This window comes from Phyllostomus discolor, chromosome 1, assembly GCF_004126475.2.
Source record: "Phyllostomus discolor isolate MPI-MPIP mPhyDis1 chromosome 1, mPhyDis1.pri.v3, whole genome shotgun sequence".
Lineage (NCBI taxonomy): Eukaryota > Metazoa > Chordata > Mammalia > Chiroptera > Phyllostomidae > Phyllostomus > Phyllostomus discolor.
The window spans coordinates 29415349-29437110 of record NC_040903.2 but is presented as its reverse complement, the minus strand read 5'-3'; the positions used below and the strand labels follow the sequence as shown (position 1 = coordinate 29437110).

At 43.1% G+C, this 21762-nt stretch overlaps 1 protein-coding gene across 2 annotated transcripts in view; it reads left to right on the top strand.

Moving 5' to 3' along the window:
• Positions 1-21762, top strand: part of CORIN (corin, serine peptidase) — a 188166-nt gene that overhangs the window by 132884 nt on the left and 33520 nt on the right. Inside the window, exons 8-13 of one of the 2 annotated variants that reach the window (XM_028507033.2) lie at positions 8-118; positions 1940-2056; positions 5304-5411; positions 12171-12402; positions 15969-16114; positions 16897-17004. In XM_028507033.2, the coding sequence (XP_028362834.1) occupies positions 8-118; positions 1940-2056; positions 5304-5411; positions 12171-12402; positions 15969-16114; positions 16897-17004 (822 nt within the window). The remainder of the gene's footprint in view (positions 1-7; positions 119-1939; positions 2057-5303; positions 5412-12170; positions 12403-15968; positions 16115-16896; positions 17005-21762) is intronic. The other variant, XM_028507034.2, reaches the window with a different exon arrangement.

The following is a 21762-nucleotide window of genomic DNA, read 5'->3' as shown; positions in this document are numbered from 1 at the left end:
CCCCCAGACTGCAGCCCCATGGAGGAGCACCGCTGTGGAGACGGCCGCTGCATCACGACGGAGTGGGTGTGCGACGGTGACCACGACTGCGTGGATAAGTCTGACGAGGTCAATTGCTGTGAGTGCCCGACGGCTTTCGTTCTCTTGTTTTACCCTGTCTTCCCTGTGCAGACCAGTGTGCTCAGGGCTCACGGTCTAAACAGCCTTCGAAGGGGAAGATTTTACACTCTGGTCCTCGCCCAGAGAGAGAACCGAGTGGCGTGAGGACAGTAACAATGTGGTGCCCCTGACTCCCACGCTCTCTCCCCAGAACGTCCAGCTGCATTTGCTCCACCTGGCCGGGGGGGGGGGGGGGGGGGGGGCGTCTGTTTTCTCTCACGGCTGCTGGTGCCTCCTTCCTGCACCTGTGACTTTGTCAAAGGGGCGTTCTCCCCAGAGGCTGGGGCCTTTTCTTTCCAGACGGTATGCGAGGGGTTGAGCTTCCTAGCAGGAGCCTCCAAACATGTTCTCAGGCATGATTTGTGGGAGAACATGGAGCAAATTGTGACGAAGGAGAGCCTTCAATGTTCATAGACTTAAACAGAGACTGGGATGATAATTACACCGTTACTGCCTGTTTGTGTTCTGGGTGAGCGAACAGTCCTCAGGGAGCGGCCGCACTATCTAGCTGATAAAATCAAGATGGAGGCTAATTCCTTAGAAAATACTGTACCCTCAGAAGAGAATAATAAAGTGATTGAGTAGAAGCAGTTAGACGTTATAAGCAAGTAATTTGACCTGAAAGAGTTAATATGCACTTTATGAATAGTCAATGAATTACATTGTTGATTCCATCTTTTGCTGTTCACTAAAAGAAAAAGATGATATATAGGAGATTGAATATTTAATTTGCCTATAATGTGAGGCAATAATAGAAATGCAGGGTGCATGGCTTTTATTTTGATATAATAAACGTCATATACATTAAGAAATGCAATACCCAATTTTCCCCTTTCCTGAACTGAACTTGAACTGGAATATCACCTGAGTCTTCGCTTAGCGGCACACAGTGGGCCAGAGCAGACTGCGTCTTGACTGATCTGGGGGAGAGCAAGGACATGGCGCTCACATGTAACGATTAGGGTGTTCAGCCTTGATTCAGTCACAGGGAGTTTTAATGTTCGGCAGTGACTCGGTGAGGGCTGAGGTCACACGAAACATGCTGTCTGGTGCTCTGAAAGATAGTCGTGATAGAATTTAGACTACATTTAAGAACTGGAAGATGAATGGCCACTAGACCATCTATTTTCAAATGTCAGATATCATAAGCAAGTGTCAAAATAAAGTGTTTGTTGCATGTTAGGTGCTGTACACACTCTTTCATATGTCTTACTTCAATGGCTCATCAGGGCAGGTTGTAAGGGATGAAACCCTGGGGCCAGGCGTCCGAGAACCTTGCCTGCACATTCCGACCCTCCCTTTCAGCAGCCACGTGCCTTTGACACAGCCACGGCCCTCTACGCTTCAGTTTCTCTACTCTAACCCAGGTGGACAGTATCTGCCTTGCAGGTTTGTTATGAGGACTTGAGATTAGATGCATAACACTGCTGGCAAAGTCACTGCCATGCAGCAAACCTTCAATCATTCGTGCCTTTTATCACAGCGGTATCACTCCCACCGTCATTAATACCACTTCCCATCCTGAGGGTATTAAAGAAAAAGTTAATCTGTAGTTAGCACTATTTAATAAGACCCAAGAAGTTTTAGAAAGAAACCTTTCCATTTCAAAGATACCCAGAGTTTTAAAAATGAGTGATATATTGATTCCTTTGGACAGAACGTTCAGATGTTCAGGGCCCTTCGTTTCTTGGCGTGGCCAGGTGAACAGGAGCCGCTTCTGTGATCTGCAGGCGGGCAGAAGCACTAGTTCCTAACTGAATACCATTCTGGCCTCTCCTAGCCTGTCTCAGCCAGGGGCTGGTGGAGTGCAGAAGCGGCCAGTGCATCCCCAGCACTTTCCGCTGCGACGGCGATGAGGACTGCAAGGACGGGAGTGATGAGGAGAACTGCAGCTACGGTGAGTGTGTGCGGTGAGTGTGCGGTGAGTGTGCGCTGGGCCCGGACTGCGCCCCGTTGGTGGCCCTTTCCCCAGGAGTGGCGCACAGAGGTGTCTGAGGCTTCGGTAGGATTCCCAGAGAAGAATTCCTGATTGCCTGACGCAGCGGTCCTCACAGCACTGGTCAGCCGGGAAACCCCCTCTCATGGGTTTCCTCCAGCAACCCACAGGGCAGAATCACTCTTGGGCTGAGGAGTGGAGGGAAATGCGTCAGCAGCGTGGGGAGGAGGTTCCGTTGGCTGATGGGGAAAGATAAAAGCTGAGTGTATAGTATTCAACGAATTAGATTAGGTTCCAGTTAGAGGGAATTAGCTTCTGAAATGCATTGTAACAGCCTCCTGGAGTCCCCGTGTTCAGAGCAGCAGTCGAATGCCTCACGTTACCAGGCAGTAATACACTTTTAAAGGAGTGTGATTTCCATCTGTGAAATGCAAAGAGTAAATCAAATGAATTGGTGCGTTAAAATGTGGCCATTATCGTCAGGAAAGAAAGTTTCACACTGATCGTTTTCGGCCCCAGTTTGTGTGGAAGCATCTTTCAGTACAGGCGGGTGAGACCCTTGCTGGGCCCAGAGATCGCCACGTCCGTGTGTCTGCAACCTTGCCCCGCCCATCGCCCATCACACCTGGTTGCTAAGACTGTGGATCAAGGCCCAGGTGTGCTACCTGTGATCGGTGACCTTTGGCTGGTCAGTTACTTAACTCCTTTTGCCTCAGTTTCTGTGCCTGTAAACTCAGAATACAGACCACTTCAGAGTGTGGGTGCGTGGCGGGAACTCCGTTGGTGTTTGCTATTATTATAATACGGCCTTTAGGTTGAAGCGCGTCTTGGGCTGTGTCTGTCTATCACCAGCTAATGGCATTGGTCTCCTGCAGATAAAGTAGTTTTGTCATAATGAACATTGATCATTAGAGTAGCTTTCATGAGAAAAGCATTCTAGACCTAAAGAGAGAGCCTTTTCATCACAGATTTATTACATTAAAAACTACAGAAAGAGTGCTAAGTTTTAATGGGTTTAAAATTCAGAAGGAAATCCTTTTCTAGCCACAAGTACGGTATGTATATCCACAAAGAACCTCTCTTTGGATCAAGTTGTTCTTTCTTCCTACACAATTCAACTCTGTTTGAAATAATTTCTGGTTCTTCACTATACAATGGCAGGATTTATAAATTATTTCCTTACAGGTGTGAGATGTAAGAAAGTCACACGATAAAATGGATCAAAAGTAAAATCTTAGCATCTTTATATTATTTATTCTAATGAATTCAACTTAATAAATGTGTATTGTGGTGCCAGTATGTGGTCAACTGCTGGGAATTTAGTGGCGATCGAAACAGCTTTCAGCCCCTGGGGAAGATGGACGTATCCCTGGTAGTTAGTTACGTGCGTCTGTCAGAGTCTCACCATGAAGCGATGAGTGTGTTGGGGACAGTCAGGCGCTCAGAGGCCAGGTATGGGACGACTCTGGCAAAGGGCCTCAGGGAAGCTTCCGTGAGAAAGAGATGTTGGAACTCAGATCTGAAGAATGAGTGCACTTAGCAAAGAAGCATGGGACTGGAGGAAGCATTTCAGACACAGGGAACCCCTTGGCCAAAAGTCTCAAGGAGGAAAGGAGCAAGGCATGTTTAGGGTGCCAGGGCCAGACCGCTGGATTAGAGAGCTGAGTGTGAAGAGGGAGGGGCTTGCTACTGAGAAATGACTGTCAACGGTGATTGCTGGCTGGTTCTGCCAGACAAAGCTGAGGAGGGAAGCTGGGACCACTGCCCCTAGGGTTTGGGGCTGTAGTGAAAATTTAGGCCTTCACAACCCTCAGGCTGGCCTGTCTGTCTTCCTGTCTAGTCTCCCTTAGGCTCCAGTGACTCAGCCTCTGCACTGGCCCACCCCAGGGCTTTGCATATTCTGCTGTCTGCCCGGGAAACCCATCCTTCCCTTTTATCCTAACTGCCTTATTCCCATCTGCCTGCAAAACTCCTTTGAGAAGCTTTACCCTACTACCCTCGTTTGCTTTTGAATGTTGTACTCTCAGTAGCACTGATCCCACAGCATTGTAAGGTTCGTTCATGCTGATACCCCTGATGAGAGCACAAGCTACCACCCATTTTTCTCTGTGGTGCTCAGTGCCGTGCTTGTCACACACGTCTGTCACACAGCAGGCACTTGTGTGCTGACAGAATGATTTCATGTTGTCTTTAAGAGATTGAACACACGGAAATTAGCCTGGCTTCCCTCGCAAAAAGAGTTTGACTCTACTGCCATTAAAAAAAGAAAAAGAGTGCCATCTCTTTCCTGCAAGGCTCTGATGCACTTTCCAGCATTAATAGTGCTGGAAAGAAGAAAGAGTCCAGTCTAATGAACATTGTCTTAGAATTATAGGTAAGAATGATTGTGTGTGTCTGCACAGCACCATGATACTCAACAATGCCTTTTCCAGGTTCCAGACGGCGTGTCTGAAAGTAGCTGAGTAGAATGGAAAGAGAATGGGCTGTAATTTATTACCTTATCCACTTAATCTGCACACGACCAGGAAATCAATGGGAAAACCAGTTTCCTCTCTACATACCTTAAGGAAAAGACATTAGGCCGATGCTACTGTTGCCATTCATTGGAAACAAGAAACCCCCTTCTCTGTTCTCAGGTCGTCACAGCCAGACCGGTGATACGTTCCAAGGACAGACAGAGAACAGGCGTAGCAGCTGCGGAAGGCTTGTACCGTGATGAAGTAGCCTTCTTGTGTTGGTGTTGATGCCCTCCTTACTGTTAGGAAAAACATTTTCTTTCAGAGGCAAGACTAGAGCTGGGAGTAAATAAGTCTTTAAAATAATATCACTTAGTATTCAAAATTTCATTATCTTTACAGTGGCTTCTCCCTCAAATCACTTAAATTTCATTTGTAACTAAGTGTATGTGCCCATGTAAATATAAAACCTATCTCTTATTTTTCATTAAAAGCAACACCCACCTTTTTTTTTTTTAAGGATGGGTTGCCTCTCACGCCTTCATTCCTATAGAATCCTTTTGGAATAACTGCGTTGTATTGAGTTACCAGGAACTCGTTATACAGAAAGCACCTTTGCAACATGTGCTCAGTGCTTTTGGAGAAGTTGGAAAGAAACTGAAGTCGTGTCATTGCTCAGCCCCACCAGACACTCTCGATCCTTTAGATCCTCGCGTGAGGAACGAGAGCGAATGTGCCTTTCCCCCCTGTAGGTCAGACTCCATGTCGAGAAGGCGACCAAACATGCCTCTACAACTCCTGCCCTGACTCGTGTGGTGGTAGCTCTCTTTGTGACCCCAGCACCGGTCTGAGTAACTGTAGTAAGTACAGCGGCTGACGAACGCACTCCCCGTGGCAGGGTGTGCATTCAGCTTTTTTCTTTTGTGCTGACATTGACATGCTGAAGTCTGGAAGCCCTCCGAAAATAGATGTACCTATTTTCTTTCTTTCTTTTTTTTTTTTTTAAGCTTGCATGTGGTAGCAGAAAAGAAACAAAATGGTCTTAATGAACTGAAATCAGGAACAAATGTGTCTCTGTGAATGGGCTGTAAATCCGCATTGCTTCATATCATTGCCATTACTTTCAACTCAACGTTAGCTCCTATATATTATTTCCTTGGCTCCATCTGCAGGCAGATGCTATCTTTCTTCCTTTCCAAAGCTCAGCTTCAAAAACGGAAACTTCATCCAGGAGGTAAATGTGACGTTCATCTAAATAGCCACATAAAACTTTGGCTGTCTGTTCTTTTAATAAAATGTATTCCCACCTTTCCAGGAACTTTGCTGACTTAAAAGGATCTCGCAGCCATTGTGTTAATGGGTGTTGGTGACAATGTAGCAGCTCCCAGTGGTGTAGTAAATAGGGGGACTGTTAGGGAAGGTAGCATGGGCACGTGCAGTGGAGGACCGTGTGGAGGCTGGTGGGAAACTGAAAATGAATCAGGAAACCCTGAAAGATTCTGGCTCTGATACCCACTGCTTTCCGCTGGCAAACAAGTGTCTCTTGAACACATATTCTCTCAGCTGAAGGCCACTGGAATCTGGGAGGTTGGAAGGCTTACGAGCTTGGGTCCTAGGATTGGCTGCAGTTTTAGGGGCCTACTTTCACTTGGTGGCCTTTCTGGCTCAATGTGGAGCTTTCTGGGTTGGTCGGGGGTTGTCCTGTAGCCATTAGGGAGACTCAAGGGGTGAAAACAGTGGTCTGGGAAGGAAATTGAGGGAGGCAGCCCCTGAAAACCCAGACTGACAGGATCTTGTGCTTGCGTGTGCACTTAGTAACTGGCTGAAGCACATTGCCAGCCCTCTTCCGTTTCCCCTGTGGGGAGCAGTGCAGAGAGCGATCGGTCTGACCACCAAGACCTGATGCCATTCTCCGCACCCCAAACCGATTTAAGTGTGTTTGCACACATGCGTATATGTGTAAATGTGTGTGCACACATGTGTGTATATGCATGCATGTGTGCGTGTATGCATGCATTTGTATATGTTTATGTTCTGGGTTCATTGTTTCACTTTGGTTATCTCCCAACCTGCTCCAGGACTTTCTTTACTTCACCTTGAACTTGAGTAATTTTGAACAGTGACAGTGTCGACTCGAAGACCTGTGTTTACTATTAAAGCTTTGGGACTTGTCTGACATGGAATGGCACTTACCTTTTGACTCAAAAAGTCAAAAGAGCAATGTAAGCCTGTGTCAAATTTTGGTGGAGAGTATGTTATCCTGTATTCTCTGTATTTGAAATGTTTCAAAATTTAAAAAAAATTAAAGTTATCTGTGAAAAAAGGGAAGCTGTAGGAAGGGCCCTGTGTAACTCTGGTTTGTACACCTAACCGACACTCACAGTGTGTGTGCAGTGGTGCCAGCCCTGGGCTGCACCCCAAGCACCTTAAGGGTGAGGAAGAGAGCCGTGGTTCCAGCCTCCTGCAGACACCTTTTCAGTGTGGGAGTGCACACCGCTCCACCCACTCCCGTCTACTACTTGGGTTTTCTCTTCCTGGTCTTCACATACACTCACACAGTTTCCCTAGGGTCTCGCCATCTCACTGGCTTCCGCATTCGCCCTGGATCCTCTTGCCTGGTTCTCTTTATACATATTCAGCATTGACACCCCGTCTTCTGAGTGCCGGGCCCTGGGCTGCTCACTGGCTCCCATCCTTCTGTGTTATTAAAAGCAGTGCATATGCCTAACTTCCTGCTGAGAGGAAAGATGTTTTTCCTTATTTTTCAAAGAGCTTCGAGATCATAGGTGTATGCTTGTTTTTCTGTAAAGATGGACCAGTAGCCTCTCATCTCAGAAGTCTCCTTATGCACTTAAAATGATTAATTATATGAAATTTTTACTAGAGAGACTTATTGCTTAGATTCCGAGACACGGCTGCACAGAGCTCTGGTTCTCTGGCTTTCTTCCATGGAGGATATGGAGACTCTGTCTGCTGCAGTCAGTGTCTCCCTGTAGTTGCTGGGATTCTAATCCTTGAAATCGCTGGTACTTGCCATCCCATACAATAGTACATGACTTTCTAATGGTCCCTGAAGAGCTCCTGGGTGGGATGCAGCCAACAGTATCTTTAAAATTCCTGGGTGGCTCCAGGGCTCAGCCAGGGCTGAAAATTGTTGCCTGAGTGGCCTCTTCATGACTAGGTTGCAGGTTTATGTGACATCTCTGAAACTGGACGTGAAAAAGTCTTCATCATTCTCCAAGAAGGTGCATGGCTTATTTCAGATTCCCAGAAATACTTACAATTAAAAAATAAAGCCTATAAACCACACCTTGGGTGATATTGTGTGCTGATAGGTATCACCATATCTACTCATAGTGCAGAACCTTTGAGCCCTGATGGGAGGCAAAACACAGATGTATCCTTGCCTGTGGCGTGGAAGGACTAATCCATCACTTCGGCCTCACAGTCGGCAGGGCAGACACCCGGGGACACTGGTGAAAAGAGCAGCCCTTGGGCATGGGTCTCTCTCCCTGCTGCCCGCTCCCTGAGCGCTGTAGCTGCGTGAGGCCGGGTCTGACTGCGTGCCTCCGGGACCGTCTCACATTTTCCATCGCATCCATCAGCCTTCAGTGATACGTGTCTACTCATGCTTTTTTCCCCCTCCAACGCCGAGGAAGAAATGAACAACTGTGCTGTTTGCCAAGGTCTACCCATTTTCTACCCTCTCCTTACAATCTCTGGTTGGGAGAAGTAAATAGTATATGGCGTGTGGTAAAGAGCCAAACACCGTGATGGTTAAGAAACTCAGCCCCTGGGAGCAAATAGCAGATGCGAGGAATGAGCTCTCTGTGAGAGCGCTCCCCATCAGTCGGTGGAAAATAAATGATTGGATTAGTGTACTACGACTTGGTAACACGAGGATCGAACGGGTGAAGGCACTGCGTGTCTGCAGCTGCGGATGTTGCAAAACGAGGATTCAGACACATGCCTTCCGGTGGAAGAGCACCGCGGCACCTCTTGCCAGTGGGATGAAACCCAGCCAGGCCCGTACCTGTGTTCAGCCGTCAGCACTCAGGAAATAGGGAGGACCGTGCAGTGTGTTCAGCTTCACCAAGACTGTGTAGCAGCAAAGTCTGGCCCCTCCACAGGTCCAGTCCCTGGGCTCTTCAAGAGTTCAGCTAGAAAGAAAAGTAAAGGCATGGAGCAGGGACCCAGGTATTATAAGAATCTTAAAAGAAAAACGCATGTTTTAAAAAGGGCAAGCCTAAACTGTAATAGCTAGGGGTGGTACACACTTAGGTAATGAAACTATGAGGAAGAGGAAGGAAGTGATGACTCGGAAACCCAGTGGTTACTTTGGGAGGAGAGAGGAAGGTAGATGTAAGACAAGGTACATGAAGGGGATGCCTGGAAAGCTCAGTGTCTTGTCCTGGAAGAGAAGGGTGGAAGTTACAAGGGTGTTCACCTTATAGCAATTCATCAAACAATTAAAATAATAATGTGCATATGTTGAGTCATTATGTTGTACACCTACAACTAATATAATATGTCCATGATACCTCAAGGAAAATCAGTAATGATAAAGAGAGGTTTAGAGTTTGAGGCAAGGATACATCTTGGAATATTGTATATGCCCATGGGTGTTGAAAAGTGACATTTCCTCATGTAAATATCCACCATTGAATACATGATTTCCAGTAACTTCAGAGTATTGCACCACGACAAGGAGGAAACATCATTTAGTTAACCATCCTGTGTTTAGGTTGACTTTAATAACTCTTGATTCAGACTTTGAAAGCTGGGGTATCATTGAAACTCCAAAAGGATCATCTTTGTTGTTTTTTTCCAACAGATATTCATTGAATCTCATTCAGGTTCGGGATACGGGGCTGGGTAGGCGCCGAGTCCATCTCGCACTGAAAACAGTCCTGTGGCACTCGCACATCCTCCCATGTTTGTGACGAGATTGCCCTCTAGTGGCTGCTATAAATCAGGCTAGTGAGGGAGTCTGATGCTCATGCTAAAAAAGCTTATTGATCTCCTTCCTAAGTGATAAAATTTGAGGCTGACAGATATCGTGAGAGTTTATCTTACTTAGTACTCTGTGAAGCATACCTTATAAAGGAATAAAATGCAAGATTCAGTCAATCTTACTGCATTGAGTAAAGATCTCCAGAATAATGCATGGTAATAACTTAATCCATTCTTCCCCGTTGGTTCTGAAACACTTAAAGAGTAGATCTTATCCCAGGCCAAAAACGATAACTTCACACAGGAAAAGAAAGAAAAAGTATCCATGTGACATATCTACTAGTCAACTAAATGAAATGCACCGATAAAAAGTTGAAAATTGGTAGGGCGGTAGAGGAAGAGAGAGAAAGGAAGAGCATAGGCAAGGAGAGACTGCATCAAAGCTCCATGTGAACAACACCGTTTTTGTGAAATTATAGATGTATTTTTAAAATTAGGAAAAATATAGAGTTGAGCTGCATCTCCTGACTTGGAAATGGTCACGATAAGTAAGTAAGCAACGAGAAGTTGAAGGGCAGCAGGAGGAGAGCGGGTCTACTTCAGCGAAGGCCAGCACGCACTGCGTGTGTGTGAAGGCTTGTAGGCCGAGATATGAGCGGTGACAAGCGTGGGAGGAGGAACATCAACTCGGCTGTTGGTGTGAGGCAACGTGTGAGAATGGGGAGTGGGGAAATGAAGAACTTTCACTTCCTGCATCTCCTGTTGTTTTTATAGTGAGGAGGAATATTCATTTAAAAGATCTGAAATCAAAATATGCAAATGTCCCTTCTCCTTCACAAGTCAAAGGGAATTATGAACTGAACCAACTGTGTAACTGCACGGTGGTCAGGCAGCCACGTGCTTTACAGAGGGTTCCTCCGAGGTCTGCGGTACCCACCGGGCACCGTGCACGGTTATCACGATGTGACTGACTGCATTCCCTGTGCTGTACTGCCCTGTTCTTTCTCTTCTCCCCACCTGTACGCACTCTCAAGATGGTGCTGGCTTTACAGCGTCAGCTCTTCCCCAGGAAACTGAGAGTCTTGTTGCGCTTTGTTCATGATGCTTTCCATCCGGCCCAGGTCAGGCTTCTCATCAACATAATCTCTGTGAAGCCTTTGGATTCTGTAAATTAAGGCATAGTCTTGGAGCTGCTTTAATATTTCACCCCAGTTCTTATCGCCAATCTATTTGTATGCATACCATTTCCTAGTCGAATAATTACATTTAATTGGAGTAATTGCTGATAATAAGGCATGGAGTTTTTAGTCGGCTTCGGCTGATTCTAGGAAGACACTTGCCTGATTACTTCTCTCACCTATGGCACATCTACCGTGGACAGACAGGGAACGGGCCTTGCAACCACATTCCCTCGACTCACCAGACCCTTGCTGCCCAAGCCACTCTCGCTCCAGCTTCTCCCTCTGGGCTCCATGCACTGTCCCAGCCTGTTCGCGTCTCCTGCACCTGCTGGTGTGTGTGTCTTCCTGTGAAGATTGTGGAGTTTCTCCACGGTGGGGACTCTGTCTTTAAACATTTTTACATTTTAAGGGCCTAGGATAGTTTCTGACACTTCCCCTCCTTTGCTTCCTTCACCTGGTACTGTCCTTGGTGCTGACTTTAGGTTAAGAAGTGTGGTCTCAGTTCTCAAAAACCTTCAAATTGTGTGGGGGAGGCAAGTAAGTAAAGAATACAGCAAAGGCCATGAGGGAATTGCAGGAACATGCCTAAGATGCTGTGGCACCTAGCAGAAACTCAGACTGGGAGTGGGAGGGCTTCCTGGAAGAGGTTTTATGATGAGTCCTGCAGCTGAGGAGGAGTTAGCATGGTGGGGAGGATGAGAAAGGATCATTCCAGGCAGTGGGTTCTGTATGTACCTGGCAGCTGGAGCCATGACTGCATTTGAGGGGTGACTACAAGTATGTTAAGAAGAGAAAGGGGTAAGAGAGGAGCTAACAGGGCCCACAAAGCATGCACTTCTTAAAACATCTGGTGTTGCAAAGGAAATACTGCTGACTGGATAGTCACAGGCAACGAGGCTGGAAAGTTAGGGTGTGGTTGGGATGCGAGTCAATGTTGGATGCCGACCCAATGGGTTAGGACTGTATGTCACTGGCAATGGATCGCTAACAGATCTCAGGGTCCTCTGCCTTGTAGCCTTCTATTTAAATCCACTGCACAATGATAAAATGTAGGAAAATCATTTAATTGCCTACTTAGCCAAATTCATTTTCTCTAAATGGCTGTGAAGATAATGAAGAATATGCTAGTGTAGATGTAATGAATAAATCAGAAAAAGAAAACAAATTAAAGTGAATAAAAGGATTCATAAGAGAAAGCCACTTTCAGATAAGTTGAACCAAAGGGGAAAAGTGAACAAGACTTCTTAAATCATGCATGCTGGACTCTGTGCTAGCAGCCACGTGTACGGAAATGAGTCTTGGTTTGGCCCTTCATTAACCAAGTTATTTATCTTTTGATAGGAATGTTATATACTGCTTGCATGCTAGACATAGCTACTTTAAAGAGAAAGGGTACAATAGACTTCAGTTCTCTAAGTTTTTAAGAAATTGTTTCGAATGTGTTATTAATATATGTATGTGTCTGTATATGTGTTTTCTTGGTAGGTCAATGTGAACCAATTACATTGGAACTCTGCATGAACTTGCCCTACAACCACACAAACTATCCAAATTATCTTGGCCACAGGACTCAGAAAGAAGCATCCATCAGCTGGGAGTCCTCTCTCTTCCCTGCGCTTGTTCAGACCAACTGTTACAAATATCTCATGTTCTTTGCCTGCACCATTTTGGTACCAAAGTGTGATGTGAATACAAGCCAGCGTATCCCTCCTTGCAGGTAACATGATGGGGTCTTACCCAAACATCCTCATTTCCCTTGGGGAGAACCAAGGGGAAGAAGACTTGGTTTGAGTGTAGACGAAGTGCATATCTTGCTAAGGAGCTCTGTATTTAACAAATTACGTACTTAAAAGGTAAAGAAAAAGGAATTCCAAAATCAATAATTGAATGAGAATTCATTCCTGAAGTACTAAAAAAAGGAGGTATGAACTACCTTCCATAATAGTTTCTGTACTTTACTGTGTCATTTTGGTTGACCCAAGAGCATTTTTGAAGATGTGAGTTAGCAGAAGATGGAGTATATCTGCCTCTTTCTCTGGCAACACTGATGTGTTCAAAATGCTGCCTTCTTACATGGCTCAAGAGTTAGCTATGATACACCAGGAGTGGGCTGAAGGAGTCATAACACCAGTTTTACAGGTTGAACGGGGTAGGCATCACTGACAATTTTCTATCTACTTGAAGGAACTAAGGGGCAAGAGTGTGGCCTAATTTGAAGAGTGCAGCTTGGGCTTGGGGTATGAGTGATATCCTACAGTTAAGAGCATTACTCCGGGGTCCACTGTCTGCGTCAGGTTCTGGCTCTTCTCTGCTCTGTCTCTAGCCTGAAACAGGCTCCTCAGTTTCTCCCAGCCTCTGTTCCTGAGCCTGTAAAATCAGGATAGTAATAGTTGTGAGGTCCAGTGAATGTGCATCAATGTAAAGAGCTTCGGATTGATTATAAGCCCAGAACAAACAATAGCTCTGATGACAGGGCAGGAGCACAGCAGCTTGGGTGGTGCTTTGGTCCCTCTTCTGTGCCACATGCTAGGGGCTGTGGTCTGAGAACGTGCACAGACGGACGGCTGTCTTGGTGGTGGTGGGGGGTGGTGGTTGCGGCCCTCCCCAGTGCTGTGCCCCATCAGGGGGTGAGTCTGCACGTGCTTGTCTCCATGTGAGGGGCACCTGTGGGAACCACATGTTGGGATCAGAAGTCACTTAGAAGTACGTGTGCACAAGCCTATATTAAATATTACTCTTTGTATGAACTGTTCAGTTCCCTAAGTCATTTTGAAATTTTATTGTTTCCGGCCCCACTCTGGAGGTGCCCTGACTCTGTCCTCCACTTGATATTCAGGATAGAATTTATTGTTTTCCCATCTGCCCACCATCTTGATATTATTGCTTTTCCTTAAACCTCTGAAAAGTTTTGTTAAACAGTTTTTAAAGTTTCACTAGTCAAAAATCAATTTTAGATTACAAAGTTATTTCTAAATCTTAATCTCACTTTTGCTAGGCAATAGTACCTAACATTCTTACATTTGACTTTCTTTTCATATATATATATAAGATTTTCCTTATGGAATATTCTCTGGAACAAATTTATATTCACGTATAATTTATGGGTTCAGGCTGAAGTTTCATATTAACATACCTGAGATGAGACTGATCCTGAAACATTTTCAATCAGCATGTTGGTGAACTTCTTTGAGGTACTTTAGTTCTGTTTCTTAGGTTTACACAAACACATACATCATTCATTTTTGGTGGATATCAAAATGAATGTTAGATTTTGATATTTATTTAGAGGAAAAACTTTTTATATAATAAGAATAATATGCTGATATTCATGAAGCAACACATAGTTGCTTTTGTCAAAGCTGTTTGTTTATTTTAAAATTAGTTTTTAAGTTATGAATCAGAAAAATCTGACCTTATGAAGCCCTGACTGTGTGCTAAACAGTTTAAGGTACATGTGCCATCTCATCCTCAGAATCACCTTTTGAGGGAGCCGCCTGCCATCAGCGCCGTGGCCGATGGCTGAGCACCACGCAGGTATCAATGAGAGCAGTGTCCCCTGCAGCCGCCGTGCTGCGTACCGTGCTGTTTCCCTTTTATGGAAAAAATAGGAAGTGGCAGAGTCGGGCACCATACAGTCCTCCGTATAAATGAGGTGTTATATGATTAACTGAAAACATCAGCAGCAATCGAGTTACGTACGCTTATTATAAATCAACAAACTGTTCGATCCAACAGAAAGTTATCACACACTAACTGAACTTCCCGTTTTTACAAAACTGGCGTGGGAATGCTGTGGCTCAGTCTTCTGCCCAGGTTTCATTGTTTCCAGCCCCACGCTGGAGGTGCCCCGACTCTGTCATCCGCTTGATTCCTGGGCTAAGCCAGTGTCAAGTTAGGCTCTGCCCTGTTCGGACTTAAATCCAGGCAGAGATCTCTCTAAAACTTCCTAATTCAATTGCTAACCATTCCCTACTTTGTTAAAATTAATGTATAGTTTAAAGTTTAAAAGTTTTGAGAAACAAGAATGTATTTAAAAGGAAATAAGAAACTTGCCTAGGGACTTACTTTGGTTGTGTCCACTTTTTTTTTTAAAAAAGGCATTTAACTAATTTCTTGGTCATATATTGAGACAAAACTATGTTTTCCCCCCATAGAAAGTAAAGACATCCTTCATGAGACATGTTGTTACCTCAGTTTAAAAATATTCTGGGTACAAATGAGAACACAAATGAAGGCACTTGACACAACGCTTAGTTTATCTTTTTGTTGGAAAAAAAAACACCAGAAAACGTTATTTTAACCAACTTGAGCTTGACATGGATGGGTTTGGGAGATGTCCCAAGCTTCAGCAAGCTTGGTCTAAGGTGAAGGAATGGAGACAATGAATGCCGTAGGTACGCCAGGCTGGTGGTCCATGGAGGGAGAGACCTATGAGGCTGCGGGTGTTGAATAGATTCCATGAGCTTTGGTGGCAGACTGTCCAAACTTACTGGGGACCCACCAGCTTGGAACAAAACTGTTGGGGAATGCGTCTGTCTTAAAAAACAAAAGGAGAGAAAATGAGAAAGGCAAATTGCAAAAGGGAAATTGTGTCCTTCTGCAAAGGGATGTTGTTTAACAAGGTACAGACTTGCAACTAGTAGACAGATAGGTCCTGGGGATCTAATGCACAGTCTGGTGAACACAGACAACCATGTCATGTTGTAGTCTTCAAACCTGCTCAGGGTCCAGATCGTAATTGTTCCAACCACAAAAAGTTATGTGATGTGATGGGGTGCTCACTGTAGCTGCAACAGCAATTTTATTACAATATATAAACACATCAAATCAATGTGTTTTTCTTGTTAAATTTACACAATGTTATATGTCAAACATATTCCCATGCTACACATAAGAAAATGGATCTCTATTACTATTCCTAGTGAAATTTCTTTTGGTGAAAGTATGTTGCTGGAATGGATTCCCTTTGTAGAGATATTAGGCATTTTGGTTTCCCAGATATTTATTATGTGTATGTGCATCTATACACCAGGGTGGGGAAAAAGTAGGTTTATAGTTGTTTGTTTGGAAAATAATGCAATATTTCATAAATAGTAATACAGGAATCAACTCTGTGTTTCCCATACAACTGACCCACTTTTGCCCACCCCCGTATGTTGGTACACACACTGCACACAGAGAGACACACACCCACACAGTATTAAAACCCTGCATAGATTCCTGACATACGCCTCAGATGCAGTGATATCTGCCTCTAATGCCGTGTCTTTCTTGCTCACCTAGGGCGCTGTGTGAACACTCCAAGGAACGCTGCGAGTCTGTTCTTGGGATCGTGGGCCTGCAGTGGCCTGAAGACACAGATTGCAATCAGTTTCCAGTAGAAAATTCAGACAACCAAACCTGCCTAATGCCGGATGAAGATGTGGAAGGTTAGTTCTCAGATTGATTTCGGTGGGGTGTCTAACATGGATGAATACATTAGCTACTTTTTTGAAGTCTCTCTGTTACTGTTGTTGCTGTTTTTTTCCTGTTTAAGTTGCCAGTCGGGCTGCATAGGTGAGTAAATCTACAAACTCGATTGCTTGAAGAATTTGGTACTTGTCTGTTAGACATGTCTTCATTTTAATAATAAATTGCAGAGAGGAATTTAATATTCCAGGTATTTATTTTAACCACATTCAGCCCACAGAGCCAATTATATACGGATGCTGCTTTTATACTAAGGATTCTGAAGGTAATAGTTAGGCCTTGGTTCCTTCCAGTGCAAAGCATTTGCAGATCTTGGCCATGTAAGATGGTCAGGCAGAGAAATAGAACTGGGGACCTGTCCACCAGGTGGGAAGATTAGAGTGGAGAACAACTTTGCCGCACTAACGGCATCTGGGTAGTTAGACTACCTGCGTGTTGACTCTGCAAGACATTTTAGGCTCTGGCAATTGCTGGGTTGCTCATTCAGGAAGACAGTTAATTACTGGAAAGTATAAAGACACCAGCCAGCTCATCTGGAGAAATGAGGCCATGGATGGAGGAGGAAGATGCTGATAAGCAGACAGAGGAAGGCCATGTTAATGTTTGGCTGTTTGAGCTTTGCAGAGGGCCAGCCTTCTCTGCAGTCGTAGCTCCTTGACACCGTTCCACACATAGATAAGTTAGCTGGTGGTTCTGGGTTTTCTGTTCATTGACAGTGATATGCCCCATTGTTTTGAGACAGAGTGCTCACCCAGTCACTTCAAGTGTGGCTCGGGGCGGTGTGTTCTGGCTTCCAGAAGATGTGATGGTGAGCCCGACTGTGACGATGACACTGACGAAGCAAACTGTGGTATGTATGAGAGACGGCACTTTTCTTGAATACACCAGCAGCTGGTTAGGATAGGGGACTGTGTTAAAAAATGTCAACGGTTCACTGACAGTTGTAATGATTAGGATCGAATGCCGATGTATTCTCCTCTCGGATTATCAAATGGCAAGACATGCATTGGTGGGTTTTTCCTGTTAACTTGATGGAGTTTCCCTAAATTACATTTCTGTTTATAACCTTGATGATATATGTGCAAACCCCGAGTAAAAGGAGCAGCACTTTCCTAACGTAAGGAATTCTTTTTATTATTAGAGATTATAGAGCAGTTGTCATCTGTCTTTGCATCTGGTGCTCATGCTGTCGGACAGGCATCTAGATACACAGAGACAGAGCTCGGGCTCCAGTGTGCAAGTTCAATTGGGATTTGTTTTCATGCCCTGTCTGATTTTGTTTCTGTTGGCAAAGGATAAAACTCCTCCTGACGTGTCTGCCATTGAGCTCCAAAATCACTAGTGGAAAGGCCAGAAGTATCAACAGTAATTTAAGTGGAGCTAACTCCCATTTTATTTCTCTGCAAACCTTTGTACTTGTAACCTCAGAATGTGTCAGGGAACACTTTCTCCTTTTTAGTAAACAATATTCTGGAGTAAAGCAAAGCGATTGAAGGACTATCCAGAGGCTAGTTTTGTTAAGATTACTTAACTTATTCTGCTTTAAAAAATCGACACTCTTTTCCCCCAGCCATCCAAAGCCTATAAGGCAATATATCTTGTGAAATCACTTTATTCTTTTGGCCTTTTAGATATAAATACCATCTTCCTCCCGTTTTCCATAGTAAACATTGCCCTTCTGGTCTAGACAAAATGTCACAAGCTATCAACTGAAATCCTCTCAACTTCTATAAATATGGACAAGTGCATTTTTTAGACAATTAGAGCTGCCAAAATAAGGGTACAATGACCATTTTGTTAGGGAGGAACAGACAGTGTTTTGAGAAGTACTGTTGTTTGCTTGTTTGTGCTCTTTATGTACAGAAATAAAACTCATTGAACATCCCTTCCGTAAGTGATTTGTTGAGAATCTATTGGATTTAGTTGCTGAACTACGATGTTGATGGGTGATGGTATTCTGTGAGGCAATTTTAAATGGGTAATTTTAGATGATTCAAAGAGGTTACTTACATGGTATCTATTGGGGTTGCTACACCTAAATCTGCGTTAGAATACTAAATATTTGAGAAATATAAAAATTCAGTTTAAAAAGGGAGCTTTAGCAAGACTAAAAAAACTGAGTTTTAGAATATATTCTGCAAAAAAAAAAAAAATTCAGAGTGCTACAGGATTTAAGTGACTCTAAAATGACCTGGAGACTATTATGCTAAGTGAAATAAGCCAGGCAGAGAAAGACAAGTACCACATGATCTCACCTACATGTGGAATCAAATGAGCAAAATAAGCTGATGAACAAAATAGAAACAGAGTCATAGATACATGGAACAGACTGACAGCTGTCAGAGGGGAGGGGGCTGAGGGATTGGATGAAAGAAAGTGAAGGGATAAGTAAAAAAAAACACACCAAAAAACGCAGACAACAATGTGCTGATAGCCAGAGAGAAAGGGGGACAGGGCTGAGTGGAGGTGGGCAAAGAGGTCGGGGGAAATGGGGACATCCTAATAGGGTGAACAATTAGAATAAAGTTAGAAAAAATCAGGCTTCTAGGTAAGTAATGAGTTTTTACCAACACTTTAATCATATAATCAAAATTATAGAATACATTGTCTAATCCCTATGAAACACTCAAAATATCGATACACTGCTGAGAACTCTAGTTAAGGAAAGTGAAAAGTGGGTAGGAAATTAATATGTTTGGAGTTACATTAACTACTCCAACAGTATTAAGTCATGAAACAATTCTCACTACCTTTTCCAATGTGACTGATAATAGAAAATTAACATGCATTCCCCTTTGGGATGTATGCACACATTTCAGTGGGCATGCTGTCCATTCAAGATCAAATGTTTTTTTTTTTCTTTTTAATGGCTGAGTAGTATTCTATTGCATAAACATCCTGTAGTTGTTTTATCCACTCATCTACTCAGGGACCCTTGGGCTGCTCCACATCTTGGTGATTGTAAATAATGCTGCAATGAACATAGGGGTGCTTATGTTCTTTTGAATTAGTGTTTTGGGTTCCTTTGGATATATCCCCAGAAATGGGATTGCTGGGTCCAAAGTCTGTTTTTAAATTTTTGAGGTATTTCCATACTGCTTTCCACAATAGCTGTACCAGTCTGCATTCCCACCAAAAGTGCAAAAAGGTTCCCCTTTCACCACATCCTCGCCAGCATTTGTTGTTTGTTGATTTGTTGATGATAGACATTCTGGCCAGTGTGAGGTGATATCTCATTGTGGTTTTAATTTTCATCTCTCTGATGATTAGTGATATTGAGCATTATTTTCATATGTCTATTGGCCATTGGTACATCCTCTTTGGATACGTGTGTCTTCATGTCCTTTGCCCATTTTTTAATTGGGTTGTTTGTGTTTTTTTGGTGTTGGGTTTTGTAAGTTCTTTATAAGTTTTGGATATTAACCCCTTACAAGATGTATTGGCAAATATGTTTTCCCATTCTGTAGGTTGTCTTTTTATTTTGTTGGTGATTTCCTTTGCTGTGTAAAAACTTTTTAGTTTGATATAGTCCCATTTGTTTATTTTTTCTTTTGTTTCTCTTGGCTGAAGTGATATATCTGATAAAATATTGCTATGAGCAATGTCTGAGATTTTGCTGCCTATGTTTTCTTGTACAATTTTTATGGTTTTTGGATCTAATATTTAATTAAATCTTTAATCCATTTTGAATTTATTCTTGTGTGTGGTGTAAGAAGGTAGTCTAGTTTTATTTTTGTCCACTTACCTGTCTAATCAATTTTTCTAACACCATTTATTGAATAAATTATCTTTAACCCATTGTATGTGCTTGTTCTCTCTGTCAAGTAAATATTAATGGCTATAAAGGTGTGGATTTATTTCTAAGCTCTCTATTCTGTTCCATTGATTTGTGTATTTGTTTTTTGCCAGTACCATGCTGTTTTGATTACTATGGCCTTATTGTATAGTTTCATATTAGGTGGCGTGATTAGGTAGCATGATTCCTCCAACTTTGTTCTTCTTTCTCAGGATTGCTGTTGCTATGCAGGGCCTTTTGTGGTTCCACATAAAATTTTGAAATATTTGTTCTAACTCTGTGAAATATGTCTTTGGAATTTTGAAAGGAATTGAATTGTAGATTGCTTTGGGTAGCATGGACATTTTAATGATATTAATTCTTCCTGTCCATGAACATGGTATGTGCTTCCACTTGTTTGTATTTTCTTCAATTTCTTTCTTCAGTGTCTTAAAATTTTCTGAGTCTGTTACATCCTTGGTTAGGTTTATTCCTAGGTATTTTATTCTTTTTGAAGCAATTGTGAATGGGATTGCTTTCTTAATTTCCCTTTCTGAGAGCTTATTATTGGCATATAAAAATACAACTGATTTTTGGATATTAATTTTGTATCCTGCTACTTTGTTGAATTCAGTTATCAGTTTTAGTAGATTCTTGGTGGAATCTTTAGGGTTCTCTATGTACAGTATCATGTCATCTTCAAATTTTTTAATAAGAATTTTGAAAAAAGCAGATTTTTTCTTATATTTCAAGAAACCTGAGTCAATCATCTATGAAATTTCTTTGAATTATTTGTAGTAGGTCAGATGAGAAATAGCATTTTAAAAGAAGATTTTATTTATTTATTTTTAGAGAGGGGAGGGGAAGGGAGAGAGAAAGAGAGGGAGAGAAACATGAGTGTGTTTGCCTTTTGCACACCCTGTACTGGGAACCCGGTCCGCAACCCAGGCACACACCCCGACTGGGAATCAAACTGGTTCACAGACCAGCACTCAGTCCACTGAGTCACACCAGCCAGGTTGAGAAATAGCATTAAAAAAAAAACACAACTCCTTATTTGATCAGTACTTTGCATTTCACTCACCTTAAACTAAGTGATCTTTCTTAGATATGGGAGAGACTTTTTGTTCCTTATATGAAATGAAGTCTCGTTTAAAACACATGTGTTGAGGGCCTGCCGAGTGCCAGCCACTGTTGTAGGCAGGAGTAAAGAAGAGCACCAAAACACAAGTGCCCTGTGGTCTCTCCCTTTATGCACCTCCCAGCCTGGTGAGGCCGTGGATCTAACTGGAGTGATGGGAGCACATGAGACCCTGGGCATGTTTTAGCAGATGAGGGAGACACACTGCATTCCCTTCAAATGGCCTTAAGTTCATCCCAAGTGCTTCTGTTTTATAGGCAAACTGCACTTCAAGCTTATAGTCTCAATCTAGTGCAAATTGTGTTCATTTCCATATTGACTGATAAAGTTTCTAACCTTAGATCTCTGGCTACATTACTACAGTAAGTAATGGCTTTCACACCTGGCTCTTAAACTCATTTTGTAGGTATTTGGCATAGAAGGATCCTCCTTTGCTAAGCACACAGATGCTTTCTACATTTGTTGACTGAAATTACATTTTTAGATAATATGCACGTAGATCACTAGGTTTTGGCATGTTGCTTAAGAGCATAACTCACCATTTTATAGATGATTCTTTTGTGTTGGCAAATTGACTCAGAAAGCAAAGGGAACAGTTAAAGATGAACATTAACAGATAATCGCTTTTTCATTTTATTCCTCATTTTCTATATGTCACGTTTGATCTCTCAGCAGAGCTGTACTATTTATAT